Raw genomic sequence first — 17,454 nt, 5'->3', positions numbered from 1 at the left:
ATATTTGTTTTGGATCTTTTATATACCTCACAATTTTAAAAATGTTTAAAATATTATCATGAGACCCAAGATAAAGGGTATGAAAATTCATTATAATCATACAGGTCTCCACATACTGGGTGGTGGTTGCTGTTATCCAATCCTTTCACACCTCTCTCAGCTCTGGAACTAAACTGTCTACGTTGAATTCCAATTATGCCACTTACTAGCTGTGTGACCTTGGAAAATCCATGCCTGTTTCAACTATAAAATAAGAACAACAGTACCTACCATTGAGTGATTTTGAGGTGTGAAGAAATATAAAATGCTTAGAACACAGCCTGGAATATAGTTAGCACTTGATAAACAGCAGCTGCTGCTACAACTCTTGCTTTCTGGCCTCACAGTCTGTTGATAGGTAAGAGAGAAGTGTGGGGCTTTTCAAGAAGGGAGACTTCTAGAAGAAGGAAAAAGTTGGGGGAGGTGGGAGGATCCTTTCCTCCTCTTGAAACTCCTAGGTAAGGGGAGAGGCAGGCTTCCACCATGATCACATGTTCAGTCTGGCTCTCACCAAGGGCCCAGGGAAAAGCAGGGGAGCAACAATTAGACAGGAACATTTCACCACTAAAAAGATTTTTATTACAAAACAAATACTAATAAAATCAGGCCTGGTCTTCAACCTCCCCTCCTAGAGGCCCCTAGGATGGAGTAGATTGGGGGGAATAAGGGTTGGTGGGCACTGAAAGAACAGAGCAGGCTGACCTCCCCTCATCAGTCTCAGCTGCTGCCTTTTAGAAAAGGCTAAAGAGCTCTTCCAAAGCCCTTTGAGAGAGGCACCATCCTTCCAGCCAGGAAGTAACCACTGTTGGCACCAGACCCTCACAATACTGCATTGGAGGATCCAGAATGTCTCGGCTGACTCTCAGCAAAGGCCACCCAGGGTCACTCAGCCTGTGCGATGGCGTAGGAGACCAGCCATAGGAGCAGGGGGCCCAGAACGAGGACAGTGAGCCAGACGGCAAAGCTGGCCAGGATGAACCTCCGGGCCCGGGCCCCCCAGTGCACTGCCTCCTCCAACCGGCCTGCCTTATGCCGCTCTTCCGCCTGTGGGGGCAGGTTTTTGGTTAGGTTCTCCCCCTGCTTCTCCCCACAGAATGCCCACTGCCCCATTCCAATCCTACCTCCTCATTATGGCTCAGAATCTCACACCCATTCACTCCACCTTCCTTTCCAGTTTCTCTCCCTCATGTCTCAGCTGCAAAGTAAGGTACCCAACTTTACTCTGCCTCCTTTTCAGGATGGCTGTTGTTAGCTCAGATCACATACAGGGAAGTACTTTTTAATCATTTTATTCCTCATCCTTTTCTACTCATCTCAGTTTCATTCAGAATTTGGAATTCTTGGCAAGAAACAGTGAGCAATCTTACGAGTATTTCACTCATGTCCAATCAAACACTCCATTCTCACTAGCCCAAAGGCTAATCTCATCTTTTCATTAAGGATTCTTTTTATGATTTTGCCCTAATGAAACCCACAAATTATTCTGATGATAAGAAAAGAATTTCTGATAAAAATACAAGTGGGATGGAGGAAATGCCAGTATGACATTTAAGTTAGCCTGTGTGGCCTTTCAAAAAGTACATGTGCGGTTTCTATCAGATGTTTTTGAATGGCGAGGCTCATTCTAAAACTTCACAGCTTCTTCTGAATACCTACAGATTGTTCCAATTACTGCTCAGCGGCCCTGAGTCTTGCCCCTTCCAATTCATTCTCTTATAGGCCTTGAGAGTGGATCTTACTGCAACACAAATCTGATCATATCATTTTCTTTTGCAAGAATCCTTGAGAGGCTCCCTGCTGCTGCTGCTAAGTCACTTCAGTCGTGTCCGACTCTGCGACCCCATAGACGGCAGCCCACCAACAGGCTCCCCCATCCCTGGGATTCTCCAGGCAAGAACACTGGAGTGGGTTGCCATTTCTCCCTAGTACTTCACAGATAAAACTAAAACTGCCAAACACAGCACTGGAAGCTCCTGGGAATCCGGGTCCTCTGGCTTCGTCTCTTACTATTCCTTACTGGTTCAGTCATACTGAACTAACCGTCCAGGTTGCCTTTGTATAGGATGTCCTTTTATCCTTATTCACTCATCCTTTAACATTACTTTCTTTTCACACCTGTAGGATGCCTTTCTGTCACCTATTCTCTCTTATACACGTACATACAATCACATACATATATCCTCCTGGTGCCCAGAATACCCTGTGCTTCCTCTATCATAATACAGATGAGCTGTATGCTATTAATAATTACCCATTTTCACAGCCATCTCTTTCACTAGACTGTGGGTCCTTTGATGGCAGGGACCATGTCTTATTCTTATTTCTGGCACCAGGCCCACAGCCAAGCTCTGGCAGGTACTTATTAACTCATCAGTGTAGACAGATCAGGTATACAGAACCACTGCCTTTCTACATCCACACCCCTGCTCCCACAGGAATTGCATTCCTCACCTTGATGGCAAACACAAGGGCCACTATTCCCAGGCAAGAGCAGCCACATATAATGCTAGTAGCTGCTAAGCAGCGGAGGCGGAGCCAGCAGCAGCGAATGGGGGATGGAGAACAAGCAGCTTCCGTGTTGCACACCAGGCTCTCTGCTGCATTCTCCTCGTCCTCCATCACCTGTGGGCGATAGTCAAGATCCTTGTAAGCCCAACAACTGAACTCTCAGCCTGCCTTGCTCAGACTCTTCCCCTCTCCCTGATCATGTTGTAGCCTAGCCAAACTCTCAGGAATGCTGCCTTACTGGGGAATTCCCCTAGTGAGCAAGAGAGGAAATGTGTGTCTGGAATCTTCTCCTCAGCCTAAGGTTCCCAGCCTTCAAAGGCAAAGTGGTGTCAACATAGAATTATCTGTATTACTTACTGTTTTGACAAGTGGGGAAAAGCAAAATGACAGGTACACACTGAGAGGCAGCAGAGAAACACAGTATCTCAAAAGACTGCTAGGTATCTAAGTCTACCCCAGTCAGTGATTTTAAACTGTATTTCAAAGGGCCCTGAAGTTCCTTAGAGGCTGCCCTCAAATATTAAGGAGGGATCAGAGAATGGCACCCTAAACCCTGTACTTCACCTCAAGGAAGTCAGTCACTTCACATGAAAATATTATCCTGACATTGGGGAAGGAGAGGAAAAACATCATTTAAGCTGTCTCTATAGCTAAGGAAACTCAACACCAGAAAGACCTCACCTCCCCAAATCAGAGCCTCCCTTGCTATGCAGACTCCCTTCCACCTCCTCTCCCCATTTTAACCCAGGTTACACAATACAGTTAAACACTGAGTCCAAATGACCTCATAACCCACACAGAAACCTGCATAATGATGCCCTACTTAATCATTTCTCATCTCCCTATTTCCCCAGCTCCCAGAGCTCTGGCATCAAACCCCCTTTTTACCTTCACCCCCAACTATTCCCCACACCCTAGACAGAATGAAACCATTTGGAGTTCTCTGAACACAAGTAACAAAGGATAGGAAGGATGAATGAGAGAGGGAAGACAAGCAGAGAGCCAAGAATGCCATGTACCACAAAGCTGCAGAATGGATGTGAGGGAAGAACTCAGACTCAGTATACACAGATAGTCATCAAAAAACACAGAGAGAGGGTCCAGTGAATTGAGATCAGAGAAAATGTAACAATGAACTGGGTCTCTTACCTGGCTATAGACCTTGAGGAACTGTTTGAGTTTCGGCCTCTGCTTCAGGTTTGGTTTGGCTTGGGTGGAGATGGAGCTGACTCAGGGCTCCAAGCCAAGCCCAGGGGTGGGGCTGGGTGGCCAGCCACCATCTGAAGATCCCCAGAAGCTGGAAGGGGGTGTGGCTGATTCAAACCAGTCTGGCTAGATGGAGGAAAAGCAAGGGAAGGCAAAGGATGGAGTAACTGGAGGTAGGGTGCCTGCCTTCTGAAGAGGGGGAGAAAGCACCTGAGCAAGAGGGATTAAAGCAGGGGAAAGTCTGAGGCATCAGAGAGCCCCAAAGGAAGGCCAGGAACCAAGGGAACAGAAGGAAGAGTAGTACGAATCTGAATGACTTAAAACGGAAACCTTAGGGAAAGGTACCCTACCAGATCAGATTTGCCATTCTTCCCTCTTCTTGGGTGGCGACTTCTGCCTCAAAGACACACAATTCTGGGTTAGAGATCAAGTACTAGGGTCTTAGCAAGAGAGGAGAAAAACGATACCCAAGTTCCCACCCAACCCTCCACCAGACCAGAAAATCAGAAGCCTCCTTACGCGGATGCTCATACAGAAACTAAGTTTATTATTTTTTTCTTCTTAAAAAAAAAAAAAAAAAAGAAAAAACTCATTGTAGAGAAGCCCCTCCCCCTTCCCCTAAGGGTGGGGGGGCCATGAAAGATAGCTGGGGACATCAAGTACAAAGGGGGTGGGGACAGAGACTATCTTGCCACCCTTAACACTGCCCAGCCATGTGGGATGGAAGGGAAGGGGATGTGTGAAGAGCCCCGTTTCCATGACAACCAGATGCCTACCCCCTACTTTGGTGGAAAGAAGGGAGAAGGCCCCTATGTCTCCCTGGAGGATTTCCCCCTCAAAAGACTTCAAGTAGTGGTTAACAGAGTCAGGCCTGGTCATGGAGAGAGAGGGGCTGTGGCAGAAAGCCTAGGTGAAGAGGGCAGCCCACTCACGTCTTGGCCTTGCGGCCTCTGTGACTAATGGTAGGACCAGCCAAGTGGGGAGGGGCGCTGCTGCGCAAGATACGGTGGTCCCCTTGGGTGGTGGCCCCAACAAGCCGGCGGGGGCCAGGCCGGCGCCGTGGGGTCCCATCCCCTTCCTCCTCCTCACCTGAGGCTTCGGCCTCAGACTCCTCTACTGAACCCTCAGGCCCCAGGGGACTTGGGGGCTGTAGGCGGGTCCGCTTTGCCAGCCCAGGACCACTGCCGACTGGGGCCCCTGCCCGTTTGCGAGGCACCTTCTCAGTCTCTAGAGGGGGAACTAGAGACCCTGGACGCAGCCGAGTCGAGCGCAGTTTTGGAGCTAATGAGACCACGGGAGATGTCAATTCTAACCCGCCTGGCCCACTATCCGCTAAATCCAGGTCATCCTGAATTACAGCCACCACCATGGACCCTTCACTCTTTCGTCCCCGCATTCCCTCTGCTTCAAGACGTAAGCGGGCCAGGCGGGTGAGGGGGCGGCTTCCATCCTCATCAGATGAACTACCCTCACTCTCCCCCTGGCCCTGGGTTTGCCGCTGCTTCCCCAATCCACAGCTCTCGAGGACAGAAGAGCTGTCGCGGTCCAAGACAGGGAGCTGGCTGGGCCGAGGTGATGGTGGATTCTTGGGAGGCCGGCCCCGCTTCCGCTTGGGTGGGGACGTTGAAATGGTGAGAGTGGTGACAGTGCTGGCGACCGCAGCAGCGGGACAGGACAGGAGTGACGGGAGTGGCGGCAGGGGTGGTGGCGGCGGGAGTGGCTGTGTCCGGCTCTCTAAGTTGCCATCCCCTGGAGAGGAAGTGGTCCCAGGAAGGGGCAGATCTCGGGCCTTAGGGGGCCGCCCACGCCTTCTTTTCTCCACAGGGGATAGGACGATGGGCTCGGGTCTGTGAACTGGCTGGGGTCCGAGAGGCTGGGGCCCAGGAATAAGCTGGGGTGCAAGGACAGGCTCCGCAACAATAAGGGTCTCAGCCCCAGGGACTGGGTCAGCCCCATTGGTTTTTCCCTTAGAGGTGGAGGAAGGTGCCTCATCCACCCCTCGCCCAGCATCCGCTGGAGACCTGTTCTTCTTGGGGGGCCTCCCCCTCCGACGTTTCACAGCAGGAGGGGTGATGGCAAGCAGTGCCCCTTCTCCATTTTCTGAGCTGCCCCCACCAGTTACCCCCAGCTCAATGCGACGGCGAGCTATGAAGGGCTGCTGGGTTGGAGTGGGCAGTGTGGATGGGGGAGCAACTTCACAGGGACCGCTGGTGGGAGGTGAGGATTCTGGCCCCGAAATGCTGGGGGCTGATGGGCTTCCCGGGCTGGTACCAGTCTCAGAGACCCCAGGCACAAGGGTGCTGGCAGTACCCCGCTGCTGTCGCCGTCGCCTCACCAGTTCCTTTTCCTCTACCACAGTCACTAGCCGTCCTGGCAGCTTGCGAAGCACTTTGGGACCTGGAGGCTGCCCTGGCCGACCAGCCCCTTGACCCCTAATTTCTACATCTGCACTGGTGCGACGCCGAGGGGGCCGGGCTGGTGAAGAACCCTCAGGTGTGGAGGTGGCCGAGGACGAAGTTGATGGGGCTGTGGCCTCAGCTGAAACAAGTTCCTGTGGTTTCTCTGGAGTAGAGGTTGGGGTCTGGGCCTCCACCAGCTCTTCTGAGTTCTTATCAGTCTCCAGTGGCTCTGGAAGTAGCTCATCAGATGCTGCTGAGGGTGGGAGCTCCAGCCTACTGCTCTCACTCAGACACGTGGGCATTTCCTCACCATCAGGCAGCACTGAGAGGATGGTCGCCTCGGCAGGCTCGGGCACCTCCTGCTCTTGACCGTTGGGGACGCTGCCAGCCGCCAGGGTTGGGCTAGGTGCAGAAGAGGTGAGAGAAAGGTTCTTCTCTGACACAGGCAGGATCTCAACAGCAACTGGCAACAGATCCTTAGGGGGCACAAGAGTAACTGGGGAAGTCTCGGAACTGGCCATATCAGCCAGCTCCAGGGACTCAGTAGATGCCATTGCTTGTGCACACAGCTCTGCCTCAGGCCCCAGGCCCAAGGGGAGGTTGGTGACTGGCGGCGAAATGGGCACAGAAGGTAGGCCAAGCAGAAGAGGCGAGGAAGGAGTTAAGAGAGAAGTTTGGGCTGGAGGTGGGGTTTGAGCTGGTGGAGGAGTACAGGCAGGAGGCGGGGTACAGGCAGAAGAACAAGAGGGAGGAATCTGTGCAGAAGGGAGAGGGGGAGAAGGCAAGATATGGACAGGAAGCATGGTTACTGGGTTTGGGGCGGAAATGGGGATTGGGGCAGAGATTGGAACAGGGATTGGGGCAGGAATTGCAGCAGGAGCTGAAGCTGGAGGGGGTCGAGGCCTAGGTGCTGGCCGGGGAACTCGTTCCCTGGCAGGGCTGCAGCGAGGGGGTGTGGAGGTGCTGCGGGTATGATGGGTGGATGTGACAGGAGTGTGGTTTGCCCCTTGAGTTTCAGCCCGGGCTCCACGAAGACGCTCACTGACGCGAGTCCCTGGCCTTTCAGGGGCCTTGGCCTTCTTACTGCGCCGGTGGCTGCCTCCACCAGTCCCACAGGAAACCTCATCCCCAGCCCCTGGCCCCTCCTCCTCCTCTTGGGGTAGGCGGAACACCTCCTCCTTGGCTTGGTCCAGGTCCTTGCGGGCAGCTTCCACTTGCTCCTATCAAAAACAGAGCCCAAGGACTGGTCATAGGGAGGCAAGCAGCACGTAGGAATAGGTGGAAAGCAGTCACTTTCCACTTCTATCCCCACCCTGAAGAAATACTCACTTCTGCCTGCTTGAGCTCCTCTCGGCTCACCTCCTCCAGGGAGGCTTCCAGGAATTTCATGGCATAGCGCTCAATGGGGGTCAGCTGTGGGAAAGAGCAGTGGTGATGAAAATAGCAACCTGGTGCCCAGGGCCCATCACTCGTGATTATTTTCACCAAAGACAGACATTCACAGAGTCCAGAGGAAAGGGCTATGGAGGGTAAGGCTGAGAACTAGTGGATCCAACACCAACCTGTTCTACAAGGGCAGCAATTTCCTGCTCAGCCCGGGACATTTCCTCATCTTCAGCCCCAGGCCGACCAGCCTCCTCTCCCTCACCAGCAGGAAACCCATCATTCTCATTGAATTCTGCAAGCTCAGCCACCTGCTCAGCCTTGGCCTGGGTGGCCGCACGAATATCCTCTTCATCCTCTGCTCGACACAATGCCTACAAGGGTGTGGGGAAGAAACACCATGAGAAGTTCTTTCTTTACATCCTGTGATTTGATTCTGGCAAATGTTTGAGGCCAGATTTACACCAAAGCAGATTTACACCATAACTCAACTCTCTTCTGGGTCACCCAAATTACCAAAGCAACACAGTAGTCCACATAGGATAGAACAGATTCAACCAGGAGTCCCAGCAGGGACAAAGTAACTGTTTTTGAGACCTCAAGTTCTACTTACTTTCCATTTAAGTCAGCCTCATATCTTTTTAAAGCAGTAGTTTTTTTTAATACAAATAATCCACAATTCTTTTTTGCACTGAGATGCCTCAGGACAACAGACTATCTGATCATTCCCCTGAGATGAATATCCAGAGAGATCACACCAAAGTCACTGAGGGAAGTAGCCTAGAGCATGAGAGGAATGCACTTGGTAGGGAAAATTTTCTCCATGATAATCCACACCTGTAGTTTCTAAACATCTGTCTACTTCCAAATAACTATAAACGCCTCACCTTTAAAAATCATGATTTAAGTAGAAAGACTGTGAAACAGGGCCCAGGAATCAATCTTTTTCAAAACCTTCCAAATGATTCTAGTATGCTTTAATGTTTGGAAAAAGAGTTTTACACTATATACAAAGCACTTTTTAATCCACTATGCCATTTAACCCTCAGTTACTTCCTTCTAATTTAGCATTTCAGAGAAGTGGGAATTGAGGCTCAGAGGATTAAATGGATGTAGCTTAACAGACACTATTAAGAAGCACTGCTGGAATTCAGACCTAGAACCGTGGTTCTATCTATGAAATCAGGTGAACCAATAAGCAATCTTCTCACAAGTATCAAAGGTGAACTGTAATCTGGGAAGCAATAGTAACAGTTCCTTCCCCTTGGACAGGCTCAAGAGACTGAAAGATGACACACACTATAACCATTAGCTCTTCTCTAGGGACTGTCAACTCTTTTTCTGCAGGGCAGGATCTCAGTTCCCTGACCAGGGATGGAACTTCTGCAGTGGAAGCGTAGAGTCTTAATCACTGGACTGCCAGGGAAGTCCCTGCCCACTCTTTTTTTCACCTGCTCCAGGATATGGGTCTGCTTGCTGGCCACAGTCTCCTCCTCATCATCAGGGGCAGAGGGTACAGATGAGCCAGACGGCTCCTCCAGAGGCATATCAAACAGCTCTCGGATGGTCTGCTTTGGAAAGAACATACACAGAGTGTCAGAGCCAAAGGAATGCTGGTCTCAGGTCTATAGCTATGAAGCTGGTAGCTATCAGTGGTATCAGAAGCATCACTGGTTGAAAAGGCAGGTATGTGGGGGTCAAAACATCCTTTCTAATAATAAGCAGCAGTAATTCCCATACGCACAGCAGTTCTCTCCTACACAGACTGAAGATCTTAGTACCTGTTTAAAATAGGCTGTGGTGAAGTTGCCTCCCTCAATAGCCATATCTCCCAACATTCTCTTCTGATTTGCCTTTTTTAGGATGTTCTCTTCCACTGTCCGTTCACTGATAAGCCTAGGCAGGTGATGAAGGACATGTATAAACAGTCAAATACATCAATAAAACCCTATAAGCAAAGGAAAAGTAAGGTAAGGGGAGACAAGGCAACACCTATATATGTGGACATCTCGGGTCTGGCCAATTCGGTGACAGCGATCCTGGGCCTGAGCATCCATGGTAGGATTCCAGTCGCTGTCATAAAAAACAACAGTGTCTGCCCCCGTCAGGTTCACGCCCACACCCCCACTCCGAGTTGAAAGGATGAAGCAGAATATGCGTTTGTCTGCATTGAATCGTTCCATCAAAGCCTAGAGAAAAAAGGGAAAAAAAAAAAAGAACAGTATTGGGAGACATATCTCCAAAAACAGACCAAGGCTTAGTGGGACCCCCTCATGAGACTCTTGAGCCCTAGAAAAGGAGACTGAGCTGAGGCGAGCCTCTAAGGGTTGCAGGTGCCTGGGTTACCTGTCTCTGTTCAACTCTAGTTGACCCATCCAGACGCAAGTAGAGGTGGCCATGGTAGGTGAGAAACTGCTCCAATACATCCAGCATTCGGGTCATCTGGGTGAAAATGAGCACCCGGTGGCCCTCTGCCTTGAGCTGTCGCAAAAGCACTGCCAACGTTTGCAATTTTCCTGAAGAGATATGAAGGGGTACAAGGAACGAGCTATAAGCTGGAGTGAGGAGAACACTTAGCACTGGAAGCCTATGTACTCAGAGAGAAACGTTTTACGCCAGGGTTTTGGTTAACCCAGAGGATCAAAAATATTTAACATATATTTTCTTCCCTTAAGGGTTCTTCCTCTTAAGTCTGCTCTTGTCTTAGACCTGACTTCTTTCAGGCTAGGGGAAGGGTAATACAGACCCCTCGGGGTAAAAAAAGAAATCCTTAGTGGTGTATGAGCAAGAGACCTTCAAGCACTACACTGAGTTATACCAACTGAAACACAAAAAAAGCAATTCACAAGATAACAAATCCGCTGATGTCTTGAAGGGGTACAGGGAATGGAAGGTCACTAAGATCAGACCACTGAGGCAGGATCATATGAGGTTATCTAGTTCAACCTACCAAGCAGAAAACAACTTCTGTAACATTTCTGATTCAGTCAGTTTAAACACTTTCAACAAAGACTTTCATTTTACCTATTCTGAATGGTTTCAAATGTTATAAAATTATAATTTTTTTTACTAAAATAGCTACTAAATACATATTATTAAAAATTCTGCTGCCTTTCTTATGTTCTAAAACATTTACGAAATCTCCAAATTTTATGTTACTATAGAAGTATCTGTGCAGAACTGCAGCAGAAACTATTCACTAGTATCATTCATGACTAACAGAACCCAACTAATCCTATGAACACCTGGCAGAGATCCCTTGATTCCCAGGGAAGGCATGCCTCAAACCAACTCCAGAAGATGAATCATTATAAATAAGCCACAGTTCCTCTTTGACTTGCCTGTGTCAGTGATTACTCTAGGGATCGGCATATGGTTCTGAGTCAATGAATTCTGAATCAAAGTCAACTGGGTGGGCTTTTTTTTCCCAGAAGAAAAAAAAAAAAATCGAAGTGTTGCTAGGAGTATTTTGTCTCAACCCCTTGCTCTCTGCTTGGATTACTGGTGTGCTCCCTGGAACATCATCTTAATACCACAAGGAAATAACCATGAGAATAAAAAGATACAAGCTAAGGATGGTAGGCAAAGTCTTGGGTCCATGAAGACACCAGTAAACTGCTAAACCAGTTATATACCATCTTTCTCAGCATTTCTGACTTGGTAAACAATAAATGATTTTGAAGCCACCTTTGGTTGGTTTTATTACCTGCAGCCAAATTCCTTCTAAATAATAAGATTCTAACCAAAAGAAAAGGATCCTCATCCAACTACTTTCCCAAAATAAAATCTACTATTTACATTTTTTTTTGGCCATGTGGCTTACAAAATCTTAGTTCCCTGACCGATTGAACATGCCTTTGGCAGTAAAAGCCATAAAAAAGTAAAAAGAGTCCTAATCACTGGACCATCAGGGAATTCCCCTAAATCTACTATTTACTGTGCAGTCCTGTACTAGCACACGCCTCTCCCCATAAATCTAAAAACTCCATGCTGTACTATCTCATTTGCCATTGTATCCTAAATGATACACAATATAGTAGATGGTCACAAAATAATCACTAAATAAATGAGTTAGCAAATACTTTCAACTTTCATCAAAGTCAAATTTACAAATGCCAAGAATCCATCATAAGGCCTACATTTCATCTCACCCATAAATATAACCTAACAGACCAGCTAATGTTTAATGAAACCCACAGAAACTTTATGTATAGCATCCCTCTGGTATAACCATCTTGAGACTAAGACAAGAAAAGAGATCAAGGGACCCTCACTAGCCAGTGAACTCACCACAATCATACTGGATGAGCCTCAAGTCAGGAAACTGGGTACGCATGTTACACACAATACGGTGCAGAGGACGAGCCCGAGGCCAGAGCTCACGAGCCAATTGCTCTTGGAAGGCTGCCTGACGTGGGGCCAGCCAAGGAGGTGGGTGGCAGGCGTGCAAGGAAGGGGGAGGTGCCTCCACAGGAGGCATGACAAAGATGAACCTGTAAAAAGAAGCCAAGCTGTAGAAAATATGGAACTCTGAATGGCCCCAGAAGTCAGCACCTTTAACAGCCCTAACCACTATATCCACTTAGAGGCCCCAAGACCCATTTCCCATTAGCACTTAGCCCTGCCAACCTCTCAATGATTTCTGACAGCTGGTCTAGTCGTTGCTGGGGAAACAGTACAGCCTGGCGGGCAGCCTCGGTATAAGTCCAAAAGGTGGGGTGGCTGGGGCCAGGAGAACGAGGGCCGATGGGGCTGGCAACAGGTTGGGGCAGGGTACAGAAATCCAAGACTTCAGTCCCATACACAGGTGCCAGGGCCCCATGAGCCTCACTAAGTTGGAAAATCCGTTCCAGGCGTTCAGACCGCTGCCGCTTCCTCTTTTCCTCCAGAGAGTCCTAAAAACATAGAAAGAGTCATCAGCATCCTTACAGAAAACCTGGCAGTAACTCCCAGAATTAAAACATAATTTATGGAAACCCAAAGATTCAAGAACACACTATTTAAGCTTTCCCAAGTTGTCAATATGGGAATTATTCTTTTCATCAGATTGAATGAAATGACTTCTCTGAAAGAGAAAACTGATCTTCCGTGTATGCTACCAAAGCAAATGTCTGAATACTCAAAATTAAGATCCATATATTCGATCAACTTATAGAATGGATATGTGGATTTTCCCATAAAACACTTAACTCCAGAATACCCTAATTTATCTTCTTGTGGTAGATCCAAAACAATGACTAAAATCCCTCCTCAAAGCACTGAGCAGGATGCAGGGATGCTAACCAAATCCATGGCAGGTCTCTGTCAAAGGTTAGACTGGAATGGGGTGGGATGGGAACAGCTAACCAGACATCTAGGTACCATCACCCTGAGAGAGAAAAGGGGAGGGGAGATTTTTCCCAGTGGCAGAAAATCTATATGATTCTGACCCAATCCTTTCCCATCTTTTGTGCTTCCAGTTTCACAGGCTATCAAGTCACCTAACTCTTGTAGCACTTATCACTCTTGGAAGTTTTACATGGCTATGATTCTTTAACATCTTCTATCCACTAAATTGTAAGACCTATATAACACGAAAAATATCTGATCTTGCTCACCGTATTCATCTGATATTCAGCTTGTTATCTGGCACAAAGTAGGCTCTCAATAAATATCTGCTACTGGAATGCACAAATAATGAAGACGACTAGAATCTACAAGATGGTCCTGAAAAAAAGCAGTGTCCCACATTTCCCTTCCTGACTGCTATCTTAAGCTTGACCTCTTGGCTTCTGGTGGTCTAAGTGAGGAAGGAAAGCATCTTAGAGGGAAAAATCATTAAGGCCAGCTTTCAACAGTAGTAGCAAAGGAAACAGTATTTGCAAATCATCTATCTGAAAAAGGACTTGCATCCAGAATACATAAAGAAATCTTACATATCAGTAACAGAAAGAAACAAAATAACCCAAATAAAAAAGGGAAAGGATCTGAATAGACATTTCTTTGAAGAAGAATATACAAATGGCTAACAACCTCTGAAAAGATGCTCAACATCATTAATGATCAGGAAAATGCAAATCAAAACCACAAGGCACCACTTCAAACCCACTAGGATGGATATAATCAAAAAGACAGACAAGTTTTTGGCAAAGATGTAGAGAATCTCGAACCCCCACAAGTGCTAGGGAATGTAAAATGGTACAGCCACTTTGGAAAACAAATTTGTCAATTCTTCAAACAGTTACCATACCCCAGCAATTCCACTTCTAAAGTTACATCCAATATAAATGAAAACACATGAAAAGATACAAAATCTTATACATGAATGTTCATAGCATTATTCATAACAGCCAAAAAGAAGAAACAAACCAAATGTCCCCCAATCAACTGATGAACAGATATATAAAATATGGTATACCCATACAACAGAATATTATTCAACAATTTTTTTTAAATGAAGTACTGTTGTATATACACATATAACTCAGTTATAGCATAACATGGATGAACCTCAAAAACATTAAAATAAGTGAAAGAAGCCAGTCACAAAAGACTATATATTATATGACTCAGTAAGTAGGACATTAAGTAGGCTAGTGGTTATTTAGGAGAAAAAGAAAGTATTAAGGATGATGGCAAGTGTGGGGTTTTCTTTACAGAACATGCAAACGGTTCTAGAGTTGACCATGGTCACAGCTGCACAACTCTGTGAATATACTACAAGTCAATAAACTGTATGGTTTAAACAGGTGAACTGTATAGTATGTGAGTTATACCTCAAACTTCTTTAGAAAAGTGTCAAGAAGCTGCTACCTATTAATACTTGCAGAGCAATGAAAGCAAAACACAGATTATGGGGTTGCACTCTTGGGCCAGGATCTAGGCTTTCCTCTCTACTTCCAAAAAGCCAGACCAACCTGGCCGCATTAGAGAAAGACCAAAGGCAGAGTCAGTGGCACTGATGGAGGGTGGGGGACTGGGGCTGAGGCAAAGAATAAGCAGCAGCTCTACTATCAGCGGGAGAAAAAGACAAGAGGACCTGGAGAGACTCCCTAGATCTTTCTCCTTATTAGGTCCTGGGTTACTTACTGTGTTGCAACTTTAACTTAACCAAACATACATAGAACTATACACATGACAGAAAAAAAATGGCTACCAGAAAGCTCATGAAGGGACAGAAAAAAGTCATTTTTATTGCCCACTTAACCACCATGAAGGTAAAGCACTACAGCAAGGCTCATGATCTTTAGGGAACTATATTCCATGGTGTCCTTTATCCCTTACAAGTTCAAATATCGATGGTGATCAACTGAGAAAAATTTTCCTGTCTCTGAGACTGCCTCTTGTGCAGAAGAGAAAGTAGTAGAGTCAGCACATCTGTATTCTCACCAGTTGTGTAAATTTTAAAACATCATTTAACGAGCTAGTTTCATCTGTAAAATGGGGCAATTATATGCCAACACTAACTCAAGATTAAACAAGAACCAAAGAGACCAAATGTAACAAAAAAGCCTTGAACACATCAGTGAGTAATAGTTTTAAAAGCACATTATGTCCTCAACTATTCCTCTGTGAAAAGTAGGACCTGAATTATTATTCCCATTTTACAGATAAGAGCAAAGGCCCAGGGGAGGGCTCTGTCCAGTGGCACTCAAGTATTAGGTCCAAAAAAAACAGGCTTTGTAATTTACCAAGATAAAAGTGACATTATTTTGTTCCATCCACTCTATAGCAATACTCCAAAAGAATTCAGTTTCCTGTCCCCTCTCCTTTGAGGCAGTAAAACTTACCAGATAGAAAGGGGAACGAGGTGGTGGTGGGGGCTGGCGTCGAGGTCGGGGACCACTGAACGAGGTAGCAGTGGAGGGAGGGCTGGGGGGACCAGAGCGTAATGTCAGTGTCTCGGGCTCATCCTTGGAAACAGGTAGCCGGGATACCATGGTGACAGGCAAGGGAGCGGCGCCAGATGACGAAACCACAAGGGAAGATGCCTGGGAAGCTGGGCTCTGTGTTGAGGCTGGGGCCAATGCCAGAGTCTGAGCTGCTACTGGGCCCAAGGTGGGCACTGGAACTTGGGCAGGGCTCAAAGTCAGTGTCTGCACTGAAGCTGGGGCCAGGAGTGAAGCGGATGATGATACTGGAGCCAAAGTCAGCGTGTGAGCTGGGGCTGGGCCCATCGGAGAAACTGGAGCCAGAGTGGGTGCTGGAGCCAAAGACAGCGTCTGAGATGGACCCAATGGTGGTCCTGGTGCCAAAGACAGTGTTTGGGCTGGAGCTGGTACTAGGGATGATGCTGGAGTCAATGACAACGTCTGAGCTGGAAAGGGACTTTGAGGGTTCCCAGTGCCCAAAGAGAGTGTCTGAGATGGAGACGAGCCACCAAGAGTGGATGCTAAAGCAGGGGGTAAAGCCAGTGTCTGCGTAGAAGCCGGACTCGGAAGAGGTGATGGAACTGGGGCTGGTACCATAGTTTGAGCTGATGATGGAGCCAACGCAGCAGCTGGGCCTGGACCCAATGAGGAGGCTGAGGCTAAAGGTGTTCCTGGAGTAGACGATGAAGCCAGAACTGGAACCGAAGTCTGAGATGAAGCCAGGACAGAAGTAGGACCTGGTGATGGAGCCAGGACTGGAAGAGGAGCCAGAGGAGGAGCTGGAGAAGGAGCCAGGATTGCTGTCTGTGGAGCCACCATGGGAGCCAGAGAGGTGGCCAGAGCCTGAGATGCAGTAGGTGCTGGAGCCAAAAGGGAAGCCTGAGCTGGAGCTGGATTTGGTGTTGCCGGAAAAGGATTGGCCAGAGCAGAAGCTGGCACCAGGACAGGTGAACATGCTGGGGCTACGGCTGAGTTCAACCCTGGAACATGTGAAGAGGCTGGAGCCAACAATAGAGGGTGACCAGGTGCCTGAGATGGGGACAGGGATGGAGTTGAGGCTAAACCTAGAGTCAAGGCTGACGCTGATGGAGAAGCCCCAACTGGTGCCAAAGAAGGAGGTCCAGGGGCTGCTGAGACAACAGGTGCCAGTGTTGGAGTCACATTAGTCAAAAGAGTTGGGCCCGAAGCCGAAACAGGCAAGGGGGCTGAGATGGGAATGGTGAGTGGAGCTGAGGCTGGGGAAGGAAGAGTTGTGGAGACAGAGATGGGGAGTGAAGATGACACTGGAACTGAGACTGTAGAGGACACAGGACTAGCAAGGGGAGAGGAGTTGGGAACTGGCACTGGAGAAGAGGCTGGTCCAGGGAGTGAGGATGGCACAGGAAGAGGAGAAGAGATGGTCAAGGGAGCAGCTCCGGGTGCTGAAGCTGTGGAGACAGAAGATAAGTTAGCCCCCACATTCTTTTCTTGCTCCTTCTATTACCCTGTCCCACCCATTCCCCTACCCCCAAGGTTCACCTTTTCCCAGAAGACCTTCATTCCCACACCATGAGGTCAAAGATTCAAGGAATCGAACAATTTAACATTTCTTTTCCTTCCAGATTCCAACCAATGTATCTTAGAATCAGACAAGGGCTCAGCGGGGGCCACTGCAAACCAGTATGCTGATAATGAAAGCATCTACTGTGACTTAAGATACCCTCTGGGCCACCCTATCTCCATTCCCAGCAAAAGTTTCTGGCATCAGCCACCCTGACTCACCACTGACTTCAGGCGAAGGACTGTGGACCAGCTTGAGAAGTGGCCTCACGAGAGTGGATGTGGGTATGGGAGCCCGGGCAGTACCCAGACTAGGTGTGGGTAGACGGCCAGGGGGTAATGTGGGACGTGGAGTCAACACAGCCGGAAGCCCAGAGCTTGGAGGCCGGGGTGCTGGGGCCAATGGAGGAACAGGAGTCAGTCCATCCCGAGGGGCCTGTCTCACTACAATCTTCACCACGCCTGTATTATTCACCATGGTTGGTGGCACTGCAAGAGGAAGCTACATTGAGGGGAAGGTAGAAAAGAAA

At 48.0% G+C, this 17,454-nt stretch overlaps 2 protein-coding genes across 7 annotated transcripts in view; both read right to left on the bottom strand.

The window, feature by feature from the left end:
• Positions 1-598: 598 nt before the first annotated feature.
• TMEM265 (transmembrane protein 265) lies at positions 599-3,899 on the bottom strand. Its single transcript, NM_001304278.2, has 3 exons — positions 3,697-3,899; positions 2,491-2,661; positions 599-1,083 (listed from the first exon to the last, which is right to left on the bottom strand). The coding sequence occupies exons 2-3, from the start codon at positions 2,656-2,658 to the stop codon at positions 922-924; spliced, it is 330 nt and encodes a 109-aa protein (NP_001291207.1). The 5' UTR covers positions 2,659-2,661; positions 3,697-3,899; the 3' UTR covers positions 599-921.
• A 378-nt stretch (positions 3,900-4,277) lies between these two features.
• The window catches only part of SRCAP (Snf2 related CREBBP activator protein), a 31,021-nt gene continuing 17,844 nt past the window's right edge, over positions 4,278-17,454 (bottom strand). For 4 of the 6 annotated variants that reach the window (XM_042240532.2, XM_042240536.2, XM_042240534.2 and 1 more), the window contains 11 exons: positions 17,147-17,413; positions 15,305-16,812; positions 12,165-12,430; positions 11,826-12,028; positions 9,882-10,051; positions 9,528-9,724; positions 9,317-9,431; positions 8,987-9,106; positions 7,715-7,909; positions 7,482-7,565; positions 4,278-7,372 (listed from right to left, as the gene is read on the bottom strand). In XM_042240532.2, coding sequence (XP_042096466.1) covers positions 4,682-7,372; positions 7,482-7,565; positions 7,715-7,909; positions 8,987-9,106; positions 9,317-9,431; positions 9,528-9,724; positions 9,882-10,051; positions 11,826-12,028; positions 12,165-12,430; positions 15,305-16,812; positions 17,147-17,413 — 5,816 coding nt within the window. In that variant the 3' untranslated portion in view covers positions 4,278-4,681. The remainder of the gene's footprint in view (positions 7,373-7,481; positions 7,566-7,714; positions 7,910-8,986; positions 9,107-9,316; positions 9,432-9,527; positions 9,725-9,881; positions 10,052-11,825; positions 12,029-12,164; positions 12,431-15,304; positions 16,813-17,146; positions 17,414-17,454) is intronic. The other 2 variants (XM_042240535.2, XM_060405841.1) reach the window with 1 other exon arrangement.

The sequence above is a fragment of the Ovis aries genome, chromosome 24, assembly GCF_016772045.2.
Source record: "Ovis aries strain OAR_USU_Benz2616 breed Rambouillet chromosome 24, ARS-UI_Ramb_v3.0, whole genome shotgun sequence".
Taxonomy (NCBI): Eukaryota; Metazoa; Chordata; class Mammalia; order Artiodactyla; family Bovidae; genus Ovis; species Ovis aries.
The sequence above is the reverse complement of the archived record's forward strand: the minus strand, read 5'-3'. Positions and strand labels throughout refer to the sequence as shown.

Bases quoted from the DNA above. Each gene is read 5' to 3' on its own strand.
- TMEM265 (NM_001304278.2), bottom strand. From the start codon at position 2,658: ATGGAGGACGAGGAGAATGCAGCAGAGAGCCTGGTGTGCAACACGGAA. The intron at 1,084-2,490 runs GTGAGGAATGCA...CTGCCCCCACAG, and splicing joins CCCTTGTGTTTGCCATCAAG to GCGGAAGAGCGGCATAAGGC.